This window comes from Psammomys obesus, unplaced genomic scaffold (assembly GCF_907164565.1).
Source record: "Psammomys obesus unplaced genomic scaffold, mPsaObe1.curated_primary_1811, whole genome shotgun sequence".
Classification (NCBI taxonomy): domain Eukaryota; kingdom Metazoa; phylum Chordata; class Mammalia; order Rodentia; family Muridae; genus Psammomys; species Psammomys obesus.
The window spans coordinates 1-21,975 of record NW_026596131.1 but is presented as its reverse complement, the minus strand read 5'-3'; the positions used below and the strand labels follow the sequence as shown (position 1 = coordinate 21,975).

Below are 21,975 nucleotides of genomic sequence, written 5' to 3'. Positions count from 1 at the left end.
CACACACACACACACACACACACACACACACACACACACACACACACCGGCACAGTTAGAATGTATCAGGAAGCCGACGGCTACGGTTTTATTACAAAATTTCTTTTCAGATGCAATTCGAAATCAGATGCAAAATCTCAGTGATTTTTTTTTTTTCACCTCTTCCCTGTACACCCTCCTCGGAACCGGCTCCACCAACACGCCCGAAAATCCACACGCGAGAAAAACCCAAGCCCCACATTGCATCTCCCTCTTCCTGCCTCCCGCCCTGCTCCGAACTTCTCTTTGTAAAAAAAAAAAAAAAAACAAAAAAAAAAAAAACGTGAAGAACCCTGTGTCCCCGGTTGGAGCGCGCACAGGACAGTCTGACATGACGGGTCCCTTCTCACACCGCCGGCCGCCAAGTCCCCGGGGGGGGGGGGGGTCCGAGGCCCGTCGCTGACCCAGGCGTGGGCCAGAGGGGTCTCTGCGGTCCCCTTCCTTGCGGTGGGGCGCCGCGACCCTGGCGAGGGCGGCCGGCGCTCAGTACAGTCCCAGGATGGCGACGCCCACGTCCTTGGAGGGCCTGCGCTCCTGCATCAGAAAGTTGATCATGCTCTCGGACTTGATGAGCAGGTTGCAGCCCAGGAAGAAGACGCCAAAGACCACGGTGAGCGACAGCACGCAGAGCACGGCGATCTGCGCCACGCGCGACACCCACAGGCTGCGTTCGTCCGGCGCCAGTCCCGCGGGGACCCCGTCGCTGGCCGTCAGCGGTGCGCCCCCGGGGCAGCAGTCTAGCCACGTGCCCAGCCCGTGGCTGCGGTTTCCCAGGGCCGCTCGGGCGTCACCACCCAACTCTTCCAGGCCGCTGTGGTTCAGGAAGCTCACGTTCATCGCGGCGCGGCGCCCGGGGTCTGAGCGCGCAGCCGGGACGCGCCGGGAGCTGGGGGCGTCCGCGCTGTCGGGGACGCCCAGGGACCCCTGGATCGCCTTGCGCCGGGAGGAGAGGAAGGGCGGGAGGCGTCCCACGCGCTGGCTCTCGCGGTCCGCCCACCTCCCCGGCGGGAAACGGCCGGCCGGCCCGGAGCACAGAGCAACAGGCGGCGCGCGAGCTGGAGAGAGCCAACCGTGCGTGGCCGTCGCCCACGGAGCTCCACGCCTGCCGCGCCGCCCCGCCCCTGGCAACCGCGGAGCTCCGCCCCACCCCACCCCGCCCCGCCCCAGCCCACTCGCGGTGCCCAAGCTGCCGGGACACGGATCCTTCCCAAGTGCTCAGCCTGCGCCAAGACGCCTGGAAAGGGTCAGAACGTCCAGGCAGCCTCCCCCTCCCCAACCCCCACCCTCCCCGGCCAAGTAACCTTGACTCAATCTGGGCAGTTCCTGTCTGTCCTGGGTGGAAAGCTGCCCCGGAGTGCCCGTTCCCGAAACTGTGGCTCCTCCGGGGACAGTCTGGAGCCCTTCTTCACTCTAAGACCGCGGCGGTTGAGGGGTCGGGGGAGGTAGCTTTGGCCCCAGCCGTTATCCACTCCACCCGGTTTGGCTCTGGATGGCCAGGCCGCGCCACACTGTCCTTCCTGGTCCTTCTCAGCATTTTCCTGGCTGAAGGCTGTTGCAGCTAGACGTGTTTGCCTATCTATCCCGTGTCTGGCTGCATGCGTTACCCCTATTTAATATATTCATTAAAATTAAGTCATTTGGGGGGGGGCAGTTTCTATTATATGTATTTGTTTATTTTATGGAAAAAGTCACTGTAGACAATTTAGAAGGCACGGATTAGCAAAAGTGGAGCCAACCATCCAAAAACGGAAAACCCTGCCGTCTGCGGAGGGTCGATAGAATGTTATCACCTAGGCGCAAACTCCTGCCGGTTGTCTCTGTGTTCTGTGTTGCAAACGGTACGACGTGTCTTGCCTTCTGGGGTGTATGTGCTGTTTTGTACTGCAAGTGCCTGGCCCAGACAGTCTGTGCTATGCTTTGGCTGCAGCATTTCTTTAGAGAAATGCCCGTTTATGTCCTTTGCCCATTCTGCTCAGAACGGTACTTGGAGCCCGTGTCCTTGACTCCACCCAGCTGAAGCCCAGCTGTCAGATGCAAAGGAGTAGGAGCCGGGAGTGAGTAGGGGAGCTTTCAGGGCACCACCTGTTCCAGTGAGCATGCTCAGCAGACACGAGGCAACTGCCCTGTTCTGTAAGCTTTCAGTCGCCTGTCCCCCTAACCCCTTCCATCATCCCTGGGTAGATTTCTCTGGATAACTTGGTATGGAAAGGGAAGAAAAGTGTTTGCCTTTGACCTGGTGGGCCGGAAAAGAGAGAGCTTAGGCTTCTGGAAGTGAACAAAGATCAACTGCTGAGGACAAGCCTAGGCTATTCACCCAGATCTTGCTGGGGCAAGAGCCAGCCTTGCTGGCTTGCTGACTGAAGGCATGCAGAGCAGGAAGCTTTACAGTAGAGGCAGAAAAGCCCAAGGCAGGGGAGGTTGGCACAGAAGAGTTTTAAGTGGGCTCAGCAGAAGAGGGGCATAGTGGACTCAGTTTGGGGGGGGGAATATACTGCTTTCCCAGTTGTGTCCTTTAGGATTAAGGATACAATTAGGGAAGCTGCCAGCTGTCCATCAAACTCAGGCCTGTTTGCTACAGGGGGGCTTTATTTGGCTTTCTGACTGCCGGGTCGAATCAGAGCTCTGTTTTCACATACAATCTGGCCATTGTCTGTGGAGGCCTGGGATCTCAGGTTCCTCCAGTTCGGGAATGGGGATTCTGTATGATCTGAATCCAGGCCATTGCTCATGACCACAAGTCCTGGCAAGATTGGGAACAGTTTGATGTATATGAACTCTTAACTTTTAAAAACAACCTCTCTTTCTCTCCTCTTTCTCTCTGAGGGTGTGTGTGTGTATGCATGTGTGTGCAGGTCAATGGTGGGTGTCTTCCTCAGACACATCTCCATCTCCCCCTAAACCCCTTAGGACTAAGGACAGAGCTTGTGTGTCATGCATGTGAGACAAAGATTCTATCACGGAGCTTTAGCTCCAGTCCCTTCTATTTATTACTGAAGCTCGGTCTCTCAGCCAGACTATGACCTTCAAGCTCTAGGGACCCTCCTGTCTTCACCTCCTCACGCTAGAATTACAGGTGTGCACTGCTTCTTCACACAGATGCTGGGAACCCAAGCTCAAGTCCTTGGGCTTGTATGGCAAGCACTTTACTGACTGAGCCATGTCCCTGCTCCTCATTTTTGTGAGAGCACTGGCAGGTAAAGGCATTTCTTATCAACAGCTGCCTCAGAGATCCCTTCACATGGGGCCGACCTGTTGCCCTCACAGCACCCGAGGGACAGGAATCTGGAAGCAGCTAGGCTAGGTGGCCCTGGCACAGAGTCCCTCACAAGATGGAACTCCAGGTCTTGGCTAAGGCCACAGCCATCTGAACGTTAGGCTGAGGGTGGACAACTGGCTTCCCAGATATCTCCCTGTCTTCTTTACGGTTTCTATTGCTGTGAAGAGACAGTATGGCCATGGCAACTCATATGAAGAAAAACTTTTAATTGGGCCTGCCTTAGTCCATTATCAGACGAAGCCGGAGGTTTACGTCATGTTAGTTATTATCGTCGTGTCAAGCATTGTAGCATGAAGGCGCACATGATGCTGAAGAAGGAGCTGAGAATTCCACATCTGGATCAGCAGGCATCAGGAAGACAGAGAATGAGCCACTGGGACTGGCTTGAGCATCTGCAACCTCAAAGCTCACCCCCAGTGACACACTTCCTCCAACAAGGCCACACCTAATTCCAACAAGGCCACACCTCCTAATAGTGCCACTCCCTATGAGCCTATGGGGACCATTTTCATTCAAGCCACCACCCTTCCTCAGTGGGCTGTTGGCAGGAGAGAACCGCAATCCCTCACACCGGCCTTTTCATGGGGATGCCTGACTTTCCTCACGGCCACACTGGGAGAATGTGCTAGAAGGTGAACAACCAGTAAAAGGGAGAGGAAAGAAAAAACTGAGGCTGCAAAATGAAGTAGCATCTCTCGCTGTGTTTGCACTCTCCCAGCAAACCTTGGAGGAAGAACTCCTTGGTCCCATCGAGACTCAGGAGAAAAACCTTGCCCGAGGGCACAGAAGGTAGTGCAGTACAGACAGTATTTAAACCTGGTTAACTCACAACAGTGTCAACACCCTTTCCAGCTCTTGATGTGTGTGGGGAGATGTGTGTGGGGTGCTTCTAACTGACAGGAAGGATGAGCAGTCCAGGGTGCAGGGTGGGGCCTCAGAAACCCAGGAGCTGTTTGTTACTGGGTCGACACACTTCTCTAGAGAGAAGGAATAAGATGCCGCTGGGCCCAGCTGCCACCCACATGGGACTATTTTTTTTTTTTACCCTCTACCTCAGTCACAGACTGTATCTCTCAGTTCTGGAAGGGCCATGTGGACAATCTGGTCCCCAAGATGAATTGCCATGGGCCACCCAGAGGCTGTAATGTCCTGTCCCTGCAGCTGTTTGAGTTAACCTTTAGCCCTCTGGCATGTGTGAACCATCAGGGGTTGGTAAGAAATGCTCCTCCCTCTGGCAAAGAGGTTAATAAAACCTCCCTTATTAGTACAGCTGGTTAGCTGAACCAGGAGAACTAAAATGTCCTCATGAGCTGATAGGAGAAACCATCTATATTGTACATAGGGTAAACAGAGTGTGCTGTGCATGCTATTGCAATAACCAATAACGGTAAGCCCAAGTTCATATACATATCCACCCATCCCTTCTCTCCCCTTTAAAAATGTAAATAGCTGACCACAGAAGGACAGTGCCTTTCAGAGAGGCTGAGAGCCCTTGAGTGGAATTTACATGACCAGCAGCCCTCCTTGGATCCTATTTACATGATTCATTATCTCAGCAAGCTCTTCCTGAAGCAGGCAAATTTGCCTTCTGCCCAGTTCCTGTCCAAATGGTCTCAATGGTTTCCAGTTGGCAGACTGGAGAGAAGCCAATGGCATTTTTACCGCAGTGGGTACAGAATTAAACACTAGTTGCTTTGTTTACCCTTGCTCACATGATGATGCCAGCCCCGTTCTGCTATGGCAAGTGGGTAGAGGGCAGAGGGAGGCCCTCAGACTGTACAAGCTAATGCAGCTTTACCAAGGTCAGTGGGAGAAAGCCCTGGTGGGGGTGGAGGTGACTCCTTCAGCTGTGGAAAGGGGCAGTGTCAATACAAGCGCTGAACAATGGAGAGCAGGTACAAGCTCCAGGCCTCACCTTCTGCCACCTGTCAGATTGATCAACTGAGACAGAGTTTTGCGATACAGTCCTGGCTGCTGGAACTGGAGATGCTCCTGCCTTAGCTTCCGGGGTGCAGGAGAACAGGTAAACCACTGTGAGCAGTTGGCTCATGTTTTAGGGAATATCAGAATTTTAGAGATCTAGAATTTGTTTCTGCTGGGCTCCCAGTTAGCTGTGTGATTTTGGACCAGTCAGCCCTCCTCTCAGGTTTAGACTGGTTCATCCATTAATCAAGGAAACTGGGGAGGCTGCTCAAAGCATTTGCCTTGCAAACACAAGGACCCAAGTTTGAGCCTTACAAACCATGTTTTTAAAAAGGTGGGACATGCTGGCACATACTTGTAATACCAGAGTGAGGGAGGCAGAGACACAAGAACCCTTGCGCCTAAGGGTGAGGCCAGATAACCTTGCCTACTTGGTAGGTTCCCATAATTAGGTTCCCTATCTCATGGGGGGGGGGGGGGGGAAGCAGGACCTGAGAAAACAATTTCGAGTTCCTCCTCCAACCCCCACACGCACGAGAGCACACACACACACACACACACACACACACACACACACACACACACATGCACACAGTGTACACAAAGAAAATCTTCACTAAAAAATTCTCTACAAAACCAGATTAGTGGGTCAGGCAAGCCGCTGCCTGTTTTCCTGCGCTCTGTGTATGGAGAAGCACATAGCCCAAGGTCTTTGTCTGCTCTATCCCCAAAGCACCTGAGCCTCATGACCCCATCTGTAGGTGAGGAGGTTGGTCATTATCTGCAGTCTCCAAACTGCCCTCTCCAGAGCAGTTTTGTGGAGTCTGAGACACTGACCCCAATAGGTTTTTTTTTTTTTTTTTTTTTTTTTTCTGCAGGACTTCTCAAGGTCTTAAGCATGTGCTACGCGCTTTGTTCCCCATGGGGGATCCAGGATTGGCCTCTAACAACGGAACCTTTCCCCCCCCCTAATATCAACTGGTATTTTGTGTTGTGTGGTACCACCTGGAAAACTGGGAAACTCTGTAGCTTCTCTTAAGCCTCAGTTTCTTTATGTAGAACATAGATGCTGCTGCAAAAGTTAAATAAGGCCACGCCTGGAAGCAGGCCCGGCGCAGCACCTGGCAGAGAGCAAGTGCTCAATAAATGCTGGTAGCTATTATCTATAACGAGGCCCTTCCTCTCCGGCGCTGACATTCTGTACTTCCAACTGCAGCATGTAATTAAACGGCAAAGCATCTGGCTTCCCGAGCAGAAAGAACAAGCCTGGAGGGAGGGAGGGAAGGAGAGAGAGAGAGAGAGAGAGAGAGAGAGAGAGCGAGCGCTCCTTCTGGGTTGCCCATTTGTGCAACAGCTTCCCACCAGCCAGTACAACAGGGAATGGAGCAAGATGCCAGCCCTTAATGACAGGGCTTGAGGAGCCTGTGGTTCCCTGTTAGCTCAGACCCTTGGGGGATAGTTGCCAGTGCAGACAGCTGGAGGGAAAATCAAGGCTGCTTTATGGTTACTCAAGTTTGAAAACGGTTGGCATGTCTCCCGTGGGTTCACGTGTGGATGACTGTGTTCCTAGGGTGGTAGTGGTACTAGGAGATGGTGGACTCTTAAAGAAGCAGGGCCCCTGGCCTGGGCATGGTGGCTCATGGCTGTAGTACCAGCACGGGGAGGGGTGAGGTGAGTTCCATCAGGCCAGTGACGTCCCACATATGTTCCAGTATAGCCTGGGCTACAAAAACAAAGGGAAGGGCTGGGGATGCAGCTCAGTTGGTAGAGCATTGACACAAGCCCTGGGCTGGAGCCCCAGCATGGTCTAAACCAAGCATGGTGTCGCATGCCTGTAATTCTAACCAGGGGAAACAGAGCCAGGTGGACCAAAAGTTCAAGGCCATCCTCTCTCTGCTACCTGTGAAATTTGAGACCAGCTTGGGATATACGGAACCCTGTCTCAAAACAATAAAAGAAATCATGGTGTGCAGCCAGAGAGAAAGAACAGAGGAACTTGATAAGGACAGGCTGGTTAAGAATGATAGCTAGGGGAAGACAATTCATGCTAAACTCGCAGAAGAGAGGCTACTGTCTAGTAGAACACAGAGATGGGAGGCTTCTGTTGTCCCTAACAGCTTAGTGATGCCAGCTCTGGCTTAAGCATGATAAACCATTTCCGGGTTTCACAAGCCAATCTAAGGGCTCAGCACTGAGTTTTCCAGGTAACAGGATGCCCATCAGATGCCGGCACAGAGAGGACTAAGCCTGTGGTCTCTCATCATCTGCAGCAGTACCTGTGAAGGCTGGAAGTGACTTCACATTTCATAGTTCAGGCAAAGTGCCTTTGAACTCCAGGTATCAAGCAAGTACTTTGGGCATAGGCACAGGGCCTAGTTCTGGATAAGCTTGCATTCAATGTAAGGAAGCTTGGGGGAAATGCGTAATTCTTGCTTTGTCTGCCAGAAACATCCCCACTGTCTTGAGAAATTTCTCTTTTCCACTTGCAACCCGTTACAGTGGAGCTGCCAATGATACATTCTCTCTCTTCCAGAAACAAAGGACCCATGATAGTGCCTGGGCCAACCCTAGTACCTCTTACATCCAAACCATCTTGGGGCAAGAATCTGTCTGCCTGGAACCTGTGATGGACTGTTAGGTAACCACAGAAGAACCAGGGATTCACACCTTCACACTGATGACAGAACTGGCTGTACGACTTCTTCTGGCCAATGGACAACTGAAAAGGTAAAGCAAGGGGCTGATTTGAGAAATGTTTGTTTCTGGGACTGGCTGTCTTGGTAAACTCCCTGTATGTCTTACCCGCTATTAAGACTTAAAAAAAAAAAATCCAGGTCCTTTGCATGCAGTATCCAGGGAGGCCAGAAGTGGGCGATGGACCCTTTGGAACAAGAGTTACAATCAGTTGTTAGCAGCTATGTGGGTGCTGAGAAGTGAGTGGACTTGGATCTTCTGGAAGAGCAGTCAGTGCTCTTAACCGCTGAGCCATCTCGCCAGCCTCTGGCTAGATGAAGTTTTATAAAGTTTCATTTGAAATAGTATAAAACTACTATCCTAAGAAGGGTTAGTTTCAAAGGAGACACATTATACATGATTGTTTATAAGAGGGATCAGCGACTAGCTGATGGGCCAAATATAGCTGCCACCTGCTTCTGTAAAGTTTTACTCAGAGTGGTGGTGCACAGCTTTAATCCCAGCACTCAGGAGGCTGAGGCAGGCGGACCTATGTAAATTTGAGACCAACCTGGTCTACAAAGAGAGTTCTAAGACAGCCAGAGCTATATAGAGAAACCCTGTCTCAAAAATAAATAAATAATTTAAAAAAATGGTTGCTACTTCCTGCTTCATGTGATTTTTTAAAAAAGAGAACTGGGTTAGAAATATGGCTCTGCAGTTAAGAGCAGCACTGCCTGAAGTAGCAGGACTAGATACTGAGCACCAGCTGCTGCCCTTGTCGCTAAGAAAAGATGTGCCATGCTTGTGAGACACAGCTTTAATCGCTAACATAACCTAGAATCCTCTGGGAAGAGAGTCTCCACGAGAAACTGTCTACTCTAGATTGCTCTGTGGGCATGCCTTGTTTGGGGTTATCTTAACCAAGATAACTGATATGGGAAGAACCTGCCCAGTGCTGGCGGTGCCATTCCCTAGGCAAGGTATCCTGAATTGCTTAAGAGTGGAGAAGCCAAGATGAGCACAAGAAGGCAAGAAAGCAACATGCATATTCATTCCTCTCTATTCGTCACTGGGGATGTAATGTGACCACCTGCCCCAAGCTCTTTCCAGGATGGTATCCCAGTAGTCATGGATTGTAACGTGGACTAGCATGCTAAAACAAATCCTTTCTCTTTTAAATTGTTTGTTGTCAGGGTATTCTAATCACAGCAACAGAAACAAAACTAGGACAGTGCCTTTGGGGAGACAAGCAGACTTTTCAAAAGTTTATTCCTTCATCTCATTAGGTATATAGATTCAACTATCAACTAACAGAAAATGAAAAAAAAAAATAAAGCCAACAGCATGTGTTGTGGCTACTGCAAACATCAAACTGCGGGGCTGGACATCAGCGCTCACCAACAAGCCCATCTGCACTTGAGAAGCTAAGGCAGAAAGAGGACCATGAATTTGGGGCAAGCCTGGGGGTGTTCTTGCTTAAAAAAAAAAAAAAAAAGACAATTTTGTTTATGTGAGTGCTCCTGAGTACCTGAATAGGAGCTAAGCCCACATGTTCATCTTGGGTTCAGCTCTAGGCTGCCTCCTACTAGCTCTGAGACTTAGGGCATGGTGCTTAACTTCTCTGATTCTTAGGAGTGCTGTGAAGACAGATGAGGTCTCTGCCTGCAGTGTTAAGCTCTTGCTGGCAAGGCTCCCTCAGGGGGTCAACATTTGTTGTCACAGGGAGGCTCTTCTGCCCATCCATGAGTACTTCACCATAACTTCCCATGTCTGCGTTAACTCTGCTCTCTTTTCCTTCGCCTTTATTGAGTCATCAATCCCCAGTGTCACACTGTTTGCCCTGTGCTAACCAGGTTATTTTTAAGCAGGTTACTGTGATGCTGCAGTGGCTGGTGTGCCAGGCCCGCCCTGCTTCCTAATCGTGGGGCTCCAGGCAAAGGGAATGGGGGATTTCTCTACAGACACCCTGAGGATTACAAATCTCTGGTGCCATCCCTAGCTCCTTACACAGAAACTGTGCCTGTCCCTTGCTTGAGTCAGGACCCTCTTTTAAAAAGGTCTGAGCACCATCCTGGTGTTGATGGGCAAAATAGACAGACTCAAAACCAAAGAGACCAAAGCTGAAATCCAAGCTGCACCAAGTATAAAGAGAATGGTGATGACCAACTCGGAGAGTCTAGGGCATCTAAGGGAAGGCATTGCTGGAAACAAATTCTGAAACCCCTCTTCTTGGACACGGGCTGTTTCTGTCCTCTAGTGACTGCTGGCTAGGACAGCAAGTGTCAGCTTCAAGATGCTGAACATTGCTTCTGGACTTCTAAATTACACTGCTTCTCAATCATGCCTGACCCATAATTCCCTTTCCACACAATGTATTTTGTGTAAAGATAGCAATTTCTAAACATTTTTCAGCACCCTTCTGAAGTACTGTCATGCTGTAATAAGTAGGTAGGTTTTCTTTGTGAGCACACAACAGAAATGCAACTCAAATGTGTTTATGTAAGAAGGGACACACACTGAGTCCAAGACAGCAGGAAGGAAAGGGTGTTGCTTCTGGGAATGGACCCTGGCCCATTCCCAGATTCCACAGACTTTCTACATAGCCTCATAGGGGCTATGACCACAGAAATTCAAAATGTAGGCTCTGGGTCCTGTGAAAAGCTCCACAACTCTGCAGAGTTCCAATTCAGAATATAAACATGGGCTCACACCCCTGCAGCCCAGAGCCGGGGCCAGGACTGGCAGCTCCTCCTCAGGAGCTAAGGTGGTCCTGTTCCCAGGAAGGAAGGGAGCTGCCAGGGTACTGCCTGTCAGGCTGTCTTACACAGGACACCTGGCCTTCCAGGCCCATCTGCCATTCCTACCTAAAGCTTGGACAGTTTGCACAGTTCAAACCAGCACATTTCCAGGAGAGTGATGACGTCACAGAACCAGGGTTCCAGAAGGCTGGGGTGGCCAAGAACGCGTGCCTTCTCGAGAGGAAGGAGAACCATTAGGCAGAGGGGGCCGGAGAGTGCTTGGTGAGGAAGAGGAGGCTCCTGCCACAAACCACCTTGTCCTGTAGATCCTCCCAGAGGCTCTGGGCTGACTGGGAGCGAGGACCAGAGAGGTAGGCTTGGAAGCTAGATAGGCCACATACTGGGACCACTGTCACCCCAAGGGGAATCCCTGAGGGGCTTAATGGGCCAAGCCAGACCTTCCTGCATTTGAAGATTCTGAGAAGTTTACCTCTGAGGGACATTCTGAATCAGTATTGGGAGGGCTGCAAGAAACATCTGTGAATTAAACAGCTATTTGCTATTTACCTGAAATCGTAATTCAAAAGGGCTCTGTTTGTTCTATTTGCAACACTAGAGTGGGGTAGTGAGATCAGCCAAAGAATGTCCCAAATGCACGCTGTGTGGCAAATACAGATCAAGAGACCAGGAGCCAAGGCAAGGCCACCAGAGACGCCATGATTTTTTTTAAGTGAAGGAGGCAGGGATCCTGGCCTTTGCCCTCAACATCAATCACCTGGTTTAAAGGGAAAGATGCATATCCTATGACAGGACCAGGTCAAGTGTGCTCTCACAGAATGAACATTTGAAGGACAGAACCCAGTTATTTTATAGATGTCCCCTTCTGTCTAGGTTCATTTTTTCATGATTGGACCCAGACTTCCCAACCTTGGCCAGGACACCTCATCAGAGGTTATGTATCTCGAGGTTTCACATCCAGAGGTGCAGAGTGCTCTTTGTCCCTCAATGACAGTGTGAACTTTAATTGCAAGATTAAAAACACCGTCTGGGGTTTGACATTTGCTAAGCAATGTGAGATGACCAAGAGCATGCTTATAAGCCACTTCAGACTCGGTGCCCTTGGTAGTTTATATTCAAACCAGTCATTATGCCCACACCATGTTCCTACAGTAGTTCAGAAATCTGCCATATTCATAGGAGTCCTGGTTCCACTTTGTAAGGAATGTGAAACCATGTCTTGGGTGTTTATTATTCATCTTATTCATTACATCATTCTGATTGTAGGTATTAATGAATAAGTCTTTATTTCACACATGGGGTCCAGAGAGTTAAGTATGTTGTTTAAAGTCACACAGCAGCCCAGTCTTTGATAGCTGGCAGTAGGTGGGAATTCAGTCCTTGATCTTCACACACACACACACACACACACACACACACACACACACACACACACCATTAAAGCACAGGTTATTTATATAACAAGATCATATTTACTATTTACTTGCTTTCTCATATGCACCTTGTACAGAAGCAAAACAGTAGAACCTACAAGCAGCACACCAGGAATAGCACACAGCACAGTTGGCAGTGATAAAGGTCATGGATCTGGGAGTATGGGTTGGGGAAGATTGGCATCCAATGTCCCAATCCTACTTCTGAAGGCACATGCTCAAATACATACCACAAATGCTGGTGAAACATAATCTGCTCTAACCTCCTTAGCCAACTTCACTCCTCATCCTGGTACCCAAATGTTGCCTGCGCCTAAATACCAATAGCAGCTGAAGTCAGAGTGGCCTTGACTTTGAATCTGGACAGTGGGTATATGGGGAGTTATGAGATTACTCTCTCTCCTTTTGTGTTTATATTTTCCGTGACCAAAAATATAATGTGAATATAGATTAAGCTGAGTGCAGTGGCTCTTGCCTGTGATGCTAAGGCTTTGGTAGCAGAGACAGGAGGATTACTGAAAGCTGAAGGCCAACCTGGCTACATTTTGAGTTCCAGAATAGGCTTGGGATATAACGGGAGATGGGGTGGGGAGCAATAAAACTCACCAGGCATTGAGCATTAAGTGGGGAAATTTGGTTTCTCTCTTCAGGTTTACCAAGCTCTCAGAGACTCGCCGGTACCTAGTCTTCTCTGATGATGATGAGGGTGCTGCTTATCTGCGTGGCGAGCTGCCTCCTGGTGGTGAATGGTGAAGACATTATCAACCGCTGCACCTTAGCCAAGTTGCTGTATGAGGAGGACTTGGATGGGTATGAGGGCTATACCCTGCCTGACTGTGAGTGTCACTTCTCAGCTCTTCTCCATCCCTCCTATAGTTCTCTTACCTACCTTCCTCTCTTTGCATTTGTCTTTCAAAGTCAAGTTCAGTTCAGAAGGTTGTCTCCTGTGCCAGTGAGTTCAAGGCTTTTCCCCACTTTTTCTTCCAACAGATTTAGTGTGTCTGGTTTTATGTTGAGGTCTTTGATCCACTCAGATTTTAGTTTTGTGCAGGGTGATAAATATAGATCTATTTGCATTTTCTACATGTAGACATCCAGTTAGACCAGCACCATTTCTTGAAGATGCTGGGGTTTTTTTTTTTGTTTGTTTGTTTTTTTGTTTTTTTGTTTTTTTTTTCCCCATTGTATGGTTTGGCATCTTTGTCAAAGATTAGGTGTCCATAAGGCTCAGCACTTAAGAGCACTTCTACTCTTCCAGAAGACCCAAGTTTGAGTCCTGGCAGCAGCTTGAGTCCTATGTCAAGCATCTCATAACCACCTGCAAACCAATCTCCAGGGGACCTGACACTTCTGGCCTTCATGGGTCCCCTGCAGTCATATGCACATACACACAGATATACACATACACATACACACAATTAAAAATAAATCTTTTTTATGTATCTGTAAATCCCAGCACCCTTATAAAGAAATAAGCAGTGGAGGAAACTCACAGGTCAGCTAGCCTGGAGTATACCACACAGCTGCAAAGAAAAGGTCCTGCAGAAGAGAATTGACTGCCAAAAGTTGTCTTCTAACTTAAAAATGTATTCTAGTTCTGTGTGTGTTTCTCTCTGCTCTCTGTGTTCTTTCTCTGTCTCCCATTCTCTCTCTCTCTCTCTCCCCCTCTCACGCACACACACATACACATTCAGGTAACACTGTTGACAATGGAGTCAGAGAAAGACTCTGAGGAACTGATGCTGTGCAGTGCTGGATGAAATTATGTCTAGAAGAAAGGCATTCCAGGTGAAGGAACAGCCAATGCAGAGGCTTCATCCGCTGCCCTGCATGGAAGGGGAGCTCTCCTCTCCACCTAAAATTTGTGTATATCTGCCTTGTGATACTTTCTCCACTTATCCCCCCTTCTCCCTCTATGCGTGTGTGTGTGTGTGTGTGTGTGTGTGTGTGTGTGTGTGTGTGTTAAGTCGATGCATTTGTTCTATCTGTACTAGGCCCCTTGAAGTCAACGCCAGCCTATTGGGCTGTGCATAGTTCCTGGTAAAGAGTAGGTACTCAGCAAGTGTATAAAACATAAGTGGATAGAAAGATAGGGGGATGGCTGTACTAATGGGTGGGGAAATGAACTCAACAGAATGGATGAAGCCTTTGGATCTTTCTAGTTCTTTAAACCCAACTAGCCTCTTGGGCCTTGTTCTCTCTCCTGATTTCTTGGCTTCCCCTCCCCCCCCTTTTTTTCTGTAGACTCCCTTTCCACTGAGTTTGGTTCCTTCCTAAAGTCTTTCCTCCTCCTCTTTTCTAAGGGCTGTGCTTGGCTTTTGTGGAAAGCAACTTCAACATATCAAAGGTGAATGAGAATGTGGATGGCAGCTTCGACTACGGCATCTTCCAGATCAACAGCCATTACTGGTGCAAAGACTACCACAGTCATTCAGAGAACTTCTGCCACTTGGACTGTCAAGGTCTGGCTGGGAGCCCAAGGGGGAGGGGTGAGGTGAGAGAGGAGACTAGGCTCTACTTATAGGATCTTTCCTAGGCACAGCCTGGGCATGTCCTTCCAGGGATGGCTTTAGCAAGATTGAGCAGAGGAGCAGCCCCACAGTCTTAATGTCCCATCCTTGCAGGAGGTCTGGAGGTCCCTCTAGGAGAATCCAGAAAGACTCTTAATGGGCAGGAGTGTCACTGCAGCCATACTGAGGAGCAACTTGCTCTGTGTCGAACAGATCATATGCATAGGTCATTTTATCCGCCCTCCCATGCAGTAGAAACTGTGTATGAGCCTGCTTCTCAGATGAGCAAACTCAGGCTCAGAGAACTGAGCCAGGTATGTGGCCATTAATATCATCTACTTCTGAGGCTGGGGCAGGAGGATTGTCAGAGCCCAGAAATTCAAGGCTAGCCTGGGGTCATAACAATGAGATGCTGTCTGAGGAAGGGAGGGAGGAGAAGGGAGAAGAGAAGAGGGCAAGGGAGGCAGGTAGTCTAGAAATGAATGTGATTTATGGCCTAAAGGCTCAGGTATATCCATTCACTAGTACCCAGGCTAATGGTTGAAAGAAGGCCAGGAACACATTTCTTGCCTCAAAGCTAATCCAGGAGGCTTGACAAGGTCGGTGACTCTTTCCTACCCCAATGTCCCCAGGTGTCTCACCTATAGACCCCCTTATAAATGGGACCTTTTCTTGGTCTCTGTGTTGTCTGTTTTGGCATCCTTTCATTCAAGAAGTCCTTCAAACTTTGGGTGAGCCATTACCTACTCTGGCTAGAGGAAGAACAGTGGACAGAGTTAGATCTCCTCCTGGCACCATGCCCATCTCTGGCAGCCACTGTAGGACTATCTAAATGGGTCCCTAGGATGGAGGGCTTGCCTAATCTGGAAATGCTCACCCTAGGTTGACAAGTCCCTTTCAGCCAGAGACAGGATCTGTCTGGTCTTTGGGATTGGCTTTTATATCCATCACAGGTAACCTCTTCCTTCTTTTCAGAACTACTGGATCCCCACCTCCTTCCATCCATCCAATGTGCAAAAAAGATTGTGTCTATGTCAGGAGGGATGAGAAACTGGTGAGTAGGACTGATGGGATTAAATGAGTGGTCAGAGCCTCAAAAAGGAGGATATGACAAAGTATGGGGCAGATGGGCAGGGAGCTGTGGGCAATCCCTTACAGAAGATTAGAAAAACATGGGGCTGGAGAGATGGCTCAGTGGCTAATAGCCCTGGCTGCCTTCTCAGAGGACCCTGGCTCCATTCCCAGCTCCCACAGGACAGATGACAACCATCAGCAACTCCAGTCCTAGGGGAATCACCACCCTCTTCTGTCCTTCACCGACACTACATGCATATGGTGGTGCACAGACATACACCCAGCAAACATTCTTACACACAAGATAAAAATAAAAAATCTCAAAAAATTAAAAAAGGGGAGAAAACTGCTGAAAATTGGACAGTCTTAGCACTCTTTGTCATAACACCTGGTTTCTCTGATGTATTCATAACTTCTGACTGTACTAAGAGAAAGCAACTTGAACTAGCAGAGGGATACCGATTTATTCGTGTATTTGGATGCTTTTAGTTATCTTTAACTAATGTATGTGTGTTTTATGCATATACATGTGAGTGGAGGCCTGATGTTGATGGCAGGAGTCTTCCTCAATCTCTCTTCACCCTATTTATCAAGGCAGCATCTCTGAATTGTACCTAGAGCTCACATATATGGCCAGTCTGGTTAACCAGTTTGCTTCAGAAATCCCTCCTCTCAGCCTTCTGGACACTGGAATTACAGGCAGGCAAGCAAGCCTTCCTAGCATTTATGTTGGCTTGGGGGAATTCCAACTCTGGTCCTTATGCTTGGGAATCATCCCCAGAAATCAGCCCAGAAATTTATTTAGAAGAAGGTCTCTTACTGAGCTCACTCAAGGGATGTAGCTGAGCCCCAGGAGAGAGGCTGGAAAATAGGTAGAGGCTTCCCTTGGCCAGTTCTGCTTCCCCTGCACATTCAAGTCACTGTTCTCTGCAGATTAGCATCCTCTGCTCCCCAACTCATAAAAGAGACCACAGCCTCCCAATCTATAATTTAAAGTCCTAAGGGGACCAGTTGGAACAAGTCCTAGTCAAAGTTCCAGAGAGAGACTCTAATTGGTTCGGTGTGAAACAGCGTTTTCCTTCTTGTTCCAAGTAGTTAAAAGCCCGAGAGGACTTAATACAAATGTGTCTCCTACAGGGCCCCTCTCACAACAAATAATGCTTCCTATTAAAAGGAGCCCCTTAGCCAGGACAGTTACTCCAAAGTTTTCAGCTCTTCAAAGCTGATGTATAGGGGACCCCTTGATCTTTTCTGTGCTTCAAACTGGACATGAAACTAACATAAATGGGCCCCAGCTACAAGAATTTGTAAGAACTTCAAAGAGTTATGAGTGTTACATGTTCAAAACAAGAGCCAGGAAAAGATATTAATGATTATTAGGGCTGATCCTTTCTGGAGGGGAGGTTCAGATTGCAACTAAGGTTTTGTTTTAATTAACTCTAAATCCTATAGAACAGTGCCACCCACCTTCAAAGGGAAATGAAGATTTGAAAATGTGGATGCTAACTAAATGAGGGAAGAGGGCACGAGGGAAACTTAAAGAAGAATCAGAAGGGACAGGCCTGCTAGGAATGAAGGAGACTCTTCAGAAAGGACTCCCCAGAATGTGGTTACATATATGAAGACGCGGTAATTAAACAGAGAACAAAACTCTTATCTTTTTAACGCCACAGGGCAGAATGGAAGTTGCACTGTTCGGGACGGCCGCTCTCCTACTGGCTGACAGGGTGCCGTCTGAGTTGAACCAGAATGCAGACCTGCCGGAGAGTCACTCTGGGACCCCTGCACTACTTGGATTCTCACCACTTCATCTTCTTGCCTTCACCTCACATCATTTTCTTCTCTTCCCACTCACAAGTAAAACTCACCAGAGTCCCAGGGGCAAGCGTTTTACCTAGGTTACCTGCTTGTGTTCATCCAGGCCCAGTCCCTTTGTTCCTAACTATCATTTGCAAACCAAGAAGATGTCAAATAAATACAATCATATATTTTTTTAATTTATCGAAGCCCACCCCAGACAAAGAATGTGTGTATTTAGTTATTTTTTTAAAATATACTAATAATTTTAATCCTAACAAACTATAAGTCCATGTGGATTTATAATATATGGTACTACATCAGCCAGATAACTAAGGAAGGTTTCTAGCTACTCAATTACACAGATAATAATTCATCTAAGAGAGATAGACAGAAAGTGAACTTCCATTATCTTTAGATATGATGATGACTGCAATACAATTTTCAATATTTGTAGTATATTTTATGTAGCTTAATTTTCATATCATAGAATATTTCATAAGTAATTATATTTGTTTTTATTTCTTTCTTTATTTTTTTTATTATTAATTACACTTTATTCACTTTGCATCCCCCCATAAGTCCCTCCCTCCTCCCCTCCCAATCCCACCCATCCTCCCCTTCTTCACGCATGCCCCTCCCCAAGTCCACTGATAGGGGAGGTCTTCATCTCCTTCCTTCTGATCTTAGTCTATCAGATCACGTCAGGAGTGGCTGCATTGTCATCTTCTGTGGCCTGGTAAGGCTGCTCCCCCCCAGGGGGAGGTGATCAAAGAGCAGGCCAAGGTATAACTGCCCATCCTGTATAAATAAGGGACAAGCCAAAAAATAGCCACAAACAATGTAAAATCCAGGTACAAGATGCCTAGGGTATACTTATCAATGTAAAGCCCAGGCACAAGATGCTTAGGGTATGCTTAAATGCTAAAGGTAAGAGGGAGTTTAAATAAAGTTTGGCTATAAAGGTGTAACTGCCCATTCTATATAAACAAGGGTGTTGTTAATTAAAAAGAAGAAGATGCAGGGGGACAACTGATATATTCTCTGCGAGAGATTTATTAGAAGGGTAAGGAGGAAGTGGGTAGCAGGGCATGGTGGGGAAAGAGAGATGGAAAGGGGGGATGGGGGAAGGGAGCACCCCAAGAGAGCGAGAGAAAGAGAAGAAAGAGAAGAGTGTAAAGAGAGTAAGAGAGTAAGAGAGAGACCACATGTGGGTATCAGCCCTTTTAAGGGGCACGGTAACCACGCCTTCCAGGCATGGTCACCAGGCTGGTCACCTGGTCACATGACATCATCATAGGATGCTGGGCAACCCAGAAGCAGGTTGTATTCCAAAACACTAACATTCCTCCCTTTTTCTATAATTAAAAATGGGGACTTGGGCTGCTTTTTATAAGGTAAGTTAAAGTATATAAATTTAGGCTCATTGGAAGCAGCTCTTGGTTGTCATGCAAGAGGTTGAGAGAGAGAAGAATTATAGCAACAAAATGGTCAGATTGCAAGGTCAAGAGTAAGGGAAGCCTTTGCCCTGGAAAATTTAGGGTAGAGGGTTGTCAACAGAGAGAGTTGCTAACCATGCAAGGCAGCAGGTAGGGACTGGGGAACGCTGGGAGAACCTGGAGCCGCTTGTCCTGCCTGGTCCCGAAGCACACCACTTCAGCCTTTTGTTAACAACAAGTGAATAACGGGTGTAGATTCTCTTCTGGCTACTTCCTGCTGACACTGGGGCCGCTGTAGGGAGGTCAAAAGGCTGAAATGTTGGCCAAGTCCAGGAAGAATAGGCTGCTTTGATGCTTTCCAGGGTCTGCAAGAACATCCATGGCTGGGAGGGAAGGTGCAGGTCCAGCTTGTTGGAAGTCCGTGAGGTCGGAGTTGAACACCTGTAGCTGCTTTGGTGCTGCTGTGGCTATAGGAAACATCTGTGTCTGGCAGGACACTGAAACACATATATAGGCAAAAGATAAAGTTGAGTATGGAGAAAATCCTGTAGGTATACATTGAAAGGTTTGGATCGATGAGGCTTGTACATGGGAACCTCTGTCTACCTGGGGGGGAACTTTATTTACCCAATCACTGGCAATATTTAAAGAAGGCTTTGTTTTCGATCTGTCATTGAGGTGAGGTTTGGTTACAGAAGCGTGTAAACTTAGAGGCCCTAGTGCCAGCTGGCACTAGGTGTAGAAACCTGAAATTCTCCAGAGGAGATCCTATCTGGAGCGCGGGCGTCTGGGCGTCTCCCATTGGGGGCAGAGAAGTCAAGACCTTCCAGTGGCGTCCCAAGGGAAGGTGTGACTCCGAGCGAAGAGGGATCCTGCCTGTTCAATAGCTCCTCAGCTCCTCCACTACTGGTGGGAATGTAAACCTGTACAACCACTCTAGAAATCAATCTGGTGCTTTCTCAGACAACTAGGAATAGCGCTTCCTCAAGATCCAGCCATACCACTCCTAGGCATATATCCAAAAGAGGCTCAAGTACACAATAAGGACATTTGCTCAACCATGTTTGTAGCAGCTTCATGTGTAATAGCCAGAAGCTGGAAACAGCCCAGATGCCCCTCAACTGAAGAATGGATGCAGAAATTGTGGTACATCTACACAATGGAGTATTACTCAGCAATGAAAAATAAGGAAATCATGAAATTTGCAGGTAAATGGTGGGACCTAGAAAGGATCACCTGAGTGAGCTGTCCCAGAAGCAGAAAGACACACACGGTATATACTCACTCATATAGACATATAACATAGGATAAACCTACTAAAAACTGTGCATCTAAAGAAACTAAAATGCTCAATCCTGGAAGCCTCTTACAGGTAGAAGGAGAGAACCAACTCCATAAGCTGTCCTTTGACTTCTGCATGCATGTTGATGCATATACCCCATCTACAACCCAACAATAATAAAAATGTATGACTTTATTATAATTAAACATTTTTATTAACAACAGATACTATTTGATGCTTATTTCTTTGATCAGTCTACTCTGGACATTAAGGAGATGCTACAGTAGCAAGAAACAGGATACAAATACTTTTAAATTTGACTTTTGGAGTTTTCTACAGCAAAGTTGAAAGAGATAGTCCAAATGGCCCAGGGGAAAAAATTGCAGGCAAGAGAATAAGCAGGACCCAACTGGAGCCCTGCCTAGTAATGGTGTTGTAACAAAGGTCAGCTGTCATAAATAAAGGGCGGGGCGGGGTAGGCCTGGCTAAGTTCCCTGAGCTTAGGGGACTTTCATTTCTTTTCCCAGAAGTGTGGGAAAGTGCTACGGATCAGTTCCTACTGCATGTCATGTCTCCACTGCACTTTGGTGCACGGAGGCTTCTCTTCACGTGGCAGCTTTTGTGGCTTCTGGCCTCAGCTGCTCCCATTCCAAAGTTCACTGGAAACCCAGTCCAGTTGACTTCAGAGCCCTGGGTGCCAACCAAACTTTGGTCTTGGCATCCCTCTGATCATCCACCTAAATCCGCACATACTCGAATGCCCAAGACGGACACAGGGGGTGCTGATTACCTGGGGTCCTCTGCTCCCACAGAGATATTGGCCCCACTTGAGGAATTGACTGACAGTTTACTTCTGTTCCAGGACCCCAGTACTTCTCCGGAGCCGAACCCAGAGCCTGAGGAGCTCACTGTACAGCATCAGGATCTGACCAACAAACTGACACCACCTGGGAAGCAGCCAGAGAATAGTTTAATGCTAAATGGGGATCAAGTTCAATCTACCATTCTGCCTTCACAGTTCAAAAGTACTGCCAATATAGGTGAGGCTACAGATCATCAGTTTTATGAAATACTTGTTCCATCACTAGACAGCCAGAGTTCAAAAGCAACAAAGTCCATTGTTTCACCCAAAGAGTTGAAGAAAGATCAAGCTCAGCATAGGAAACTTGCAAAAGTGGTTGTTGGAAAACCTCAATTTCAGAAACAAGTCGTGGATGATTACTATGAAGATCTAAATATGAATGAAGCTTATTCTTACAGCCTTCCACTGCAATCTCAGGAGAATGCAGATGAAGCTTCAGAGCTCCTAGAGCAGGCTGAACCTAACCATCTGAAGACACAAAATGGAAATCCAGAGAATCCCCAGAAGGAAGCTTTAGATTATTTCTCACAGCCCCCTGAGGGAGGTGAACCTTTAATTCAAAAAGAAGACTCAGCTCACCGACAACTTTCTTCTGAGGAGGTATCAATGCAACCTGAAATAAACAGTCCACCTCCAGATAGAAATGAAGCTCAGCACTTAAACTTGCCAAATGTTACAGTGAATCCTTTAGATCTTGAGACAGTGACTTCAGAGGCAGATAAGGAGGAACAAGCTTCTCTGAGCCAGCAAGAGACCCTAGCCCAGTTTACAGAAAGTCCTGAGCTGTTGGAACCTTCATCAACCCAACAAGAGGCCCCAGACGAGACTTCAGAGCTTCCTGAAGATCTTGACAAATCTGGTAGCCAGCCAGAAGTTCCGGCTCTGCCTACAACACTCCCTGAAGAAA

General features: G+C 47.9%; 3 protein-coding genes across 3 annotated transcripts; 2 read left to right on the top strand and 1 right to left on the bottom strand.

The window, feature by feature from the left end:
- Positions 1–456: 456 nt before the first annotated feature.
- Rprml (reprimo like) lies at positions 457–1,125 on the bottom strand. The gene has a single exon (XM_055592553.1). The coding sequence runs from the start codon at positions 874–876 to the stop codon at positions 523–525; it is 354 nt and encodes a 117-aa protein (XP_055448528.1). The 5' UTR covers positions 877–1,125; the 3' UTR covers positions 457–522.
- An 11,673-nt stretch (positions 1,126–12,798) lies between these two features.
- On the top strand, positions 12,799–17,431 carry Lyzl6 (lysozyme like 6). Its single transcript, XM_055592436.1, has 4 exons — positions 12,799–12,940; positions 14,408–14,566; positions 15,590–15,668; positions 17,362–17,431. The coding sequence occupies exons 1-4, from the start codon at positions 12,799–12,801 to the stop codon at positions 17,429–17,431; spliced, it is 450 nt and encodes a 149-aa protein (XP_055448411.1).
- A 3,532-nt stretch (positions 17,432–20,963) lies between these two features.
- Positions 20,964–21,927, top strand: LOC129665639 (leucine-rich repeat-containing protein 37B-like; the record flags this gene model as incomplete). Its single annotated transcript, XM_055592435.1, has 1 exon — positions 20,964–21,927. A coding segment is annotated over exon 1 (964 nt), but the record flags the coding sequence as incomplete, so codon positions are not given.
- Positions 21,928–21,975: the final 48 nt, after the last annotated feature.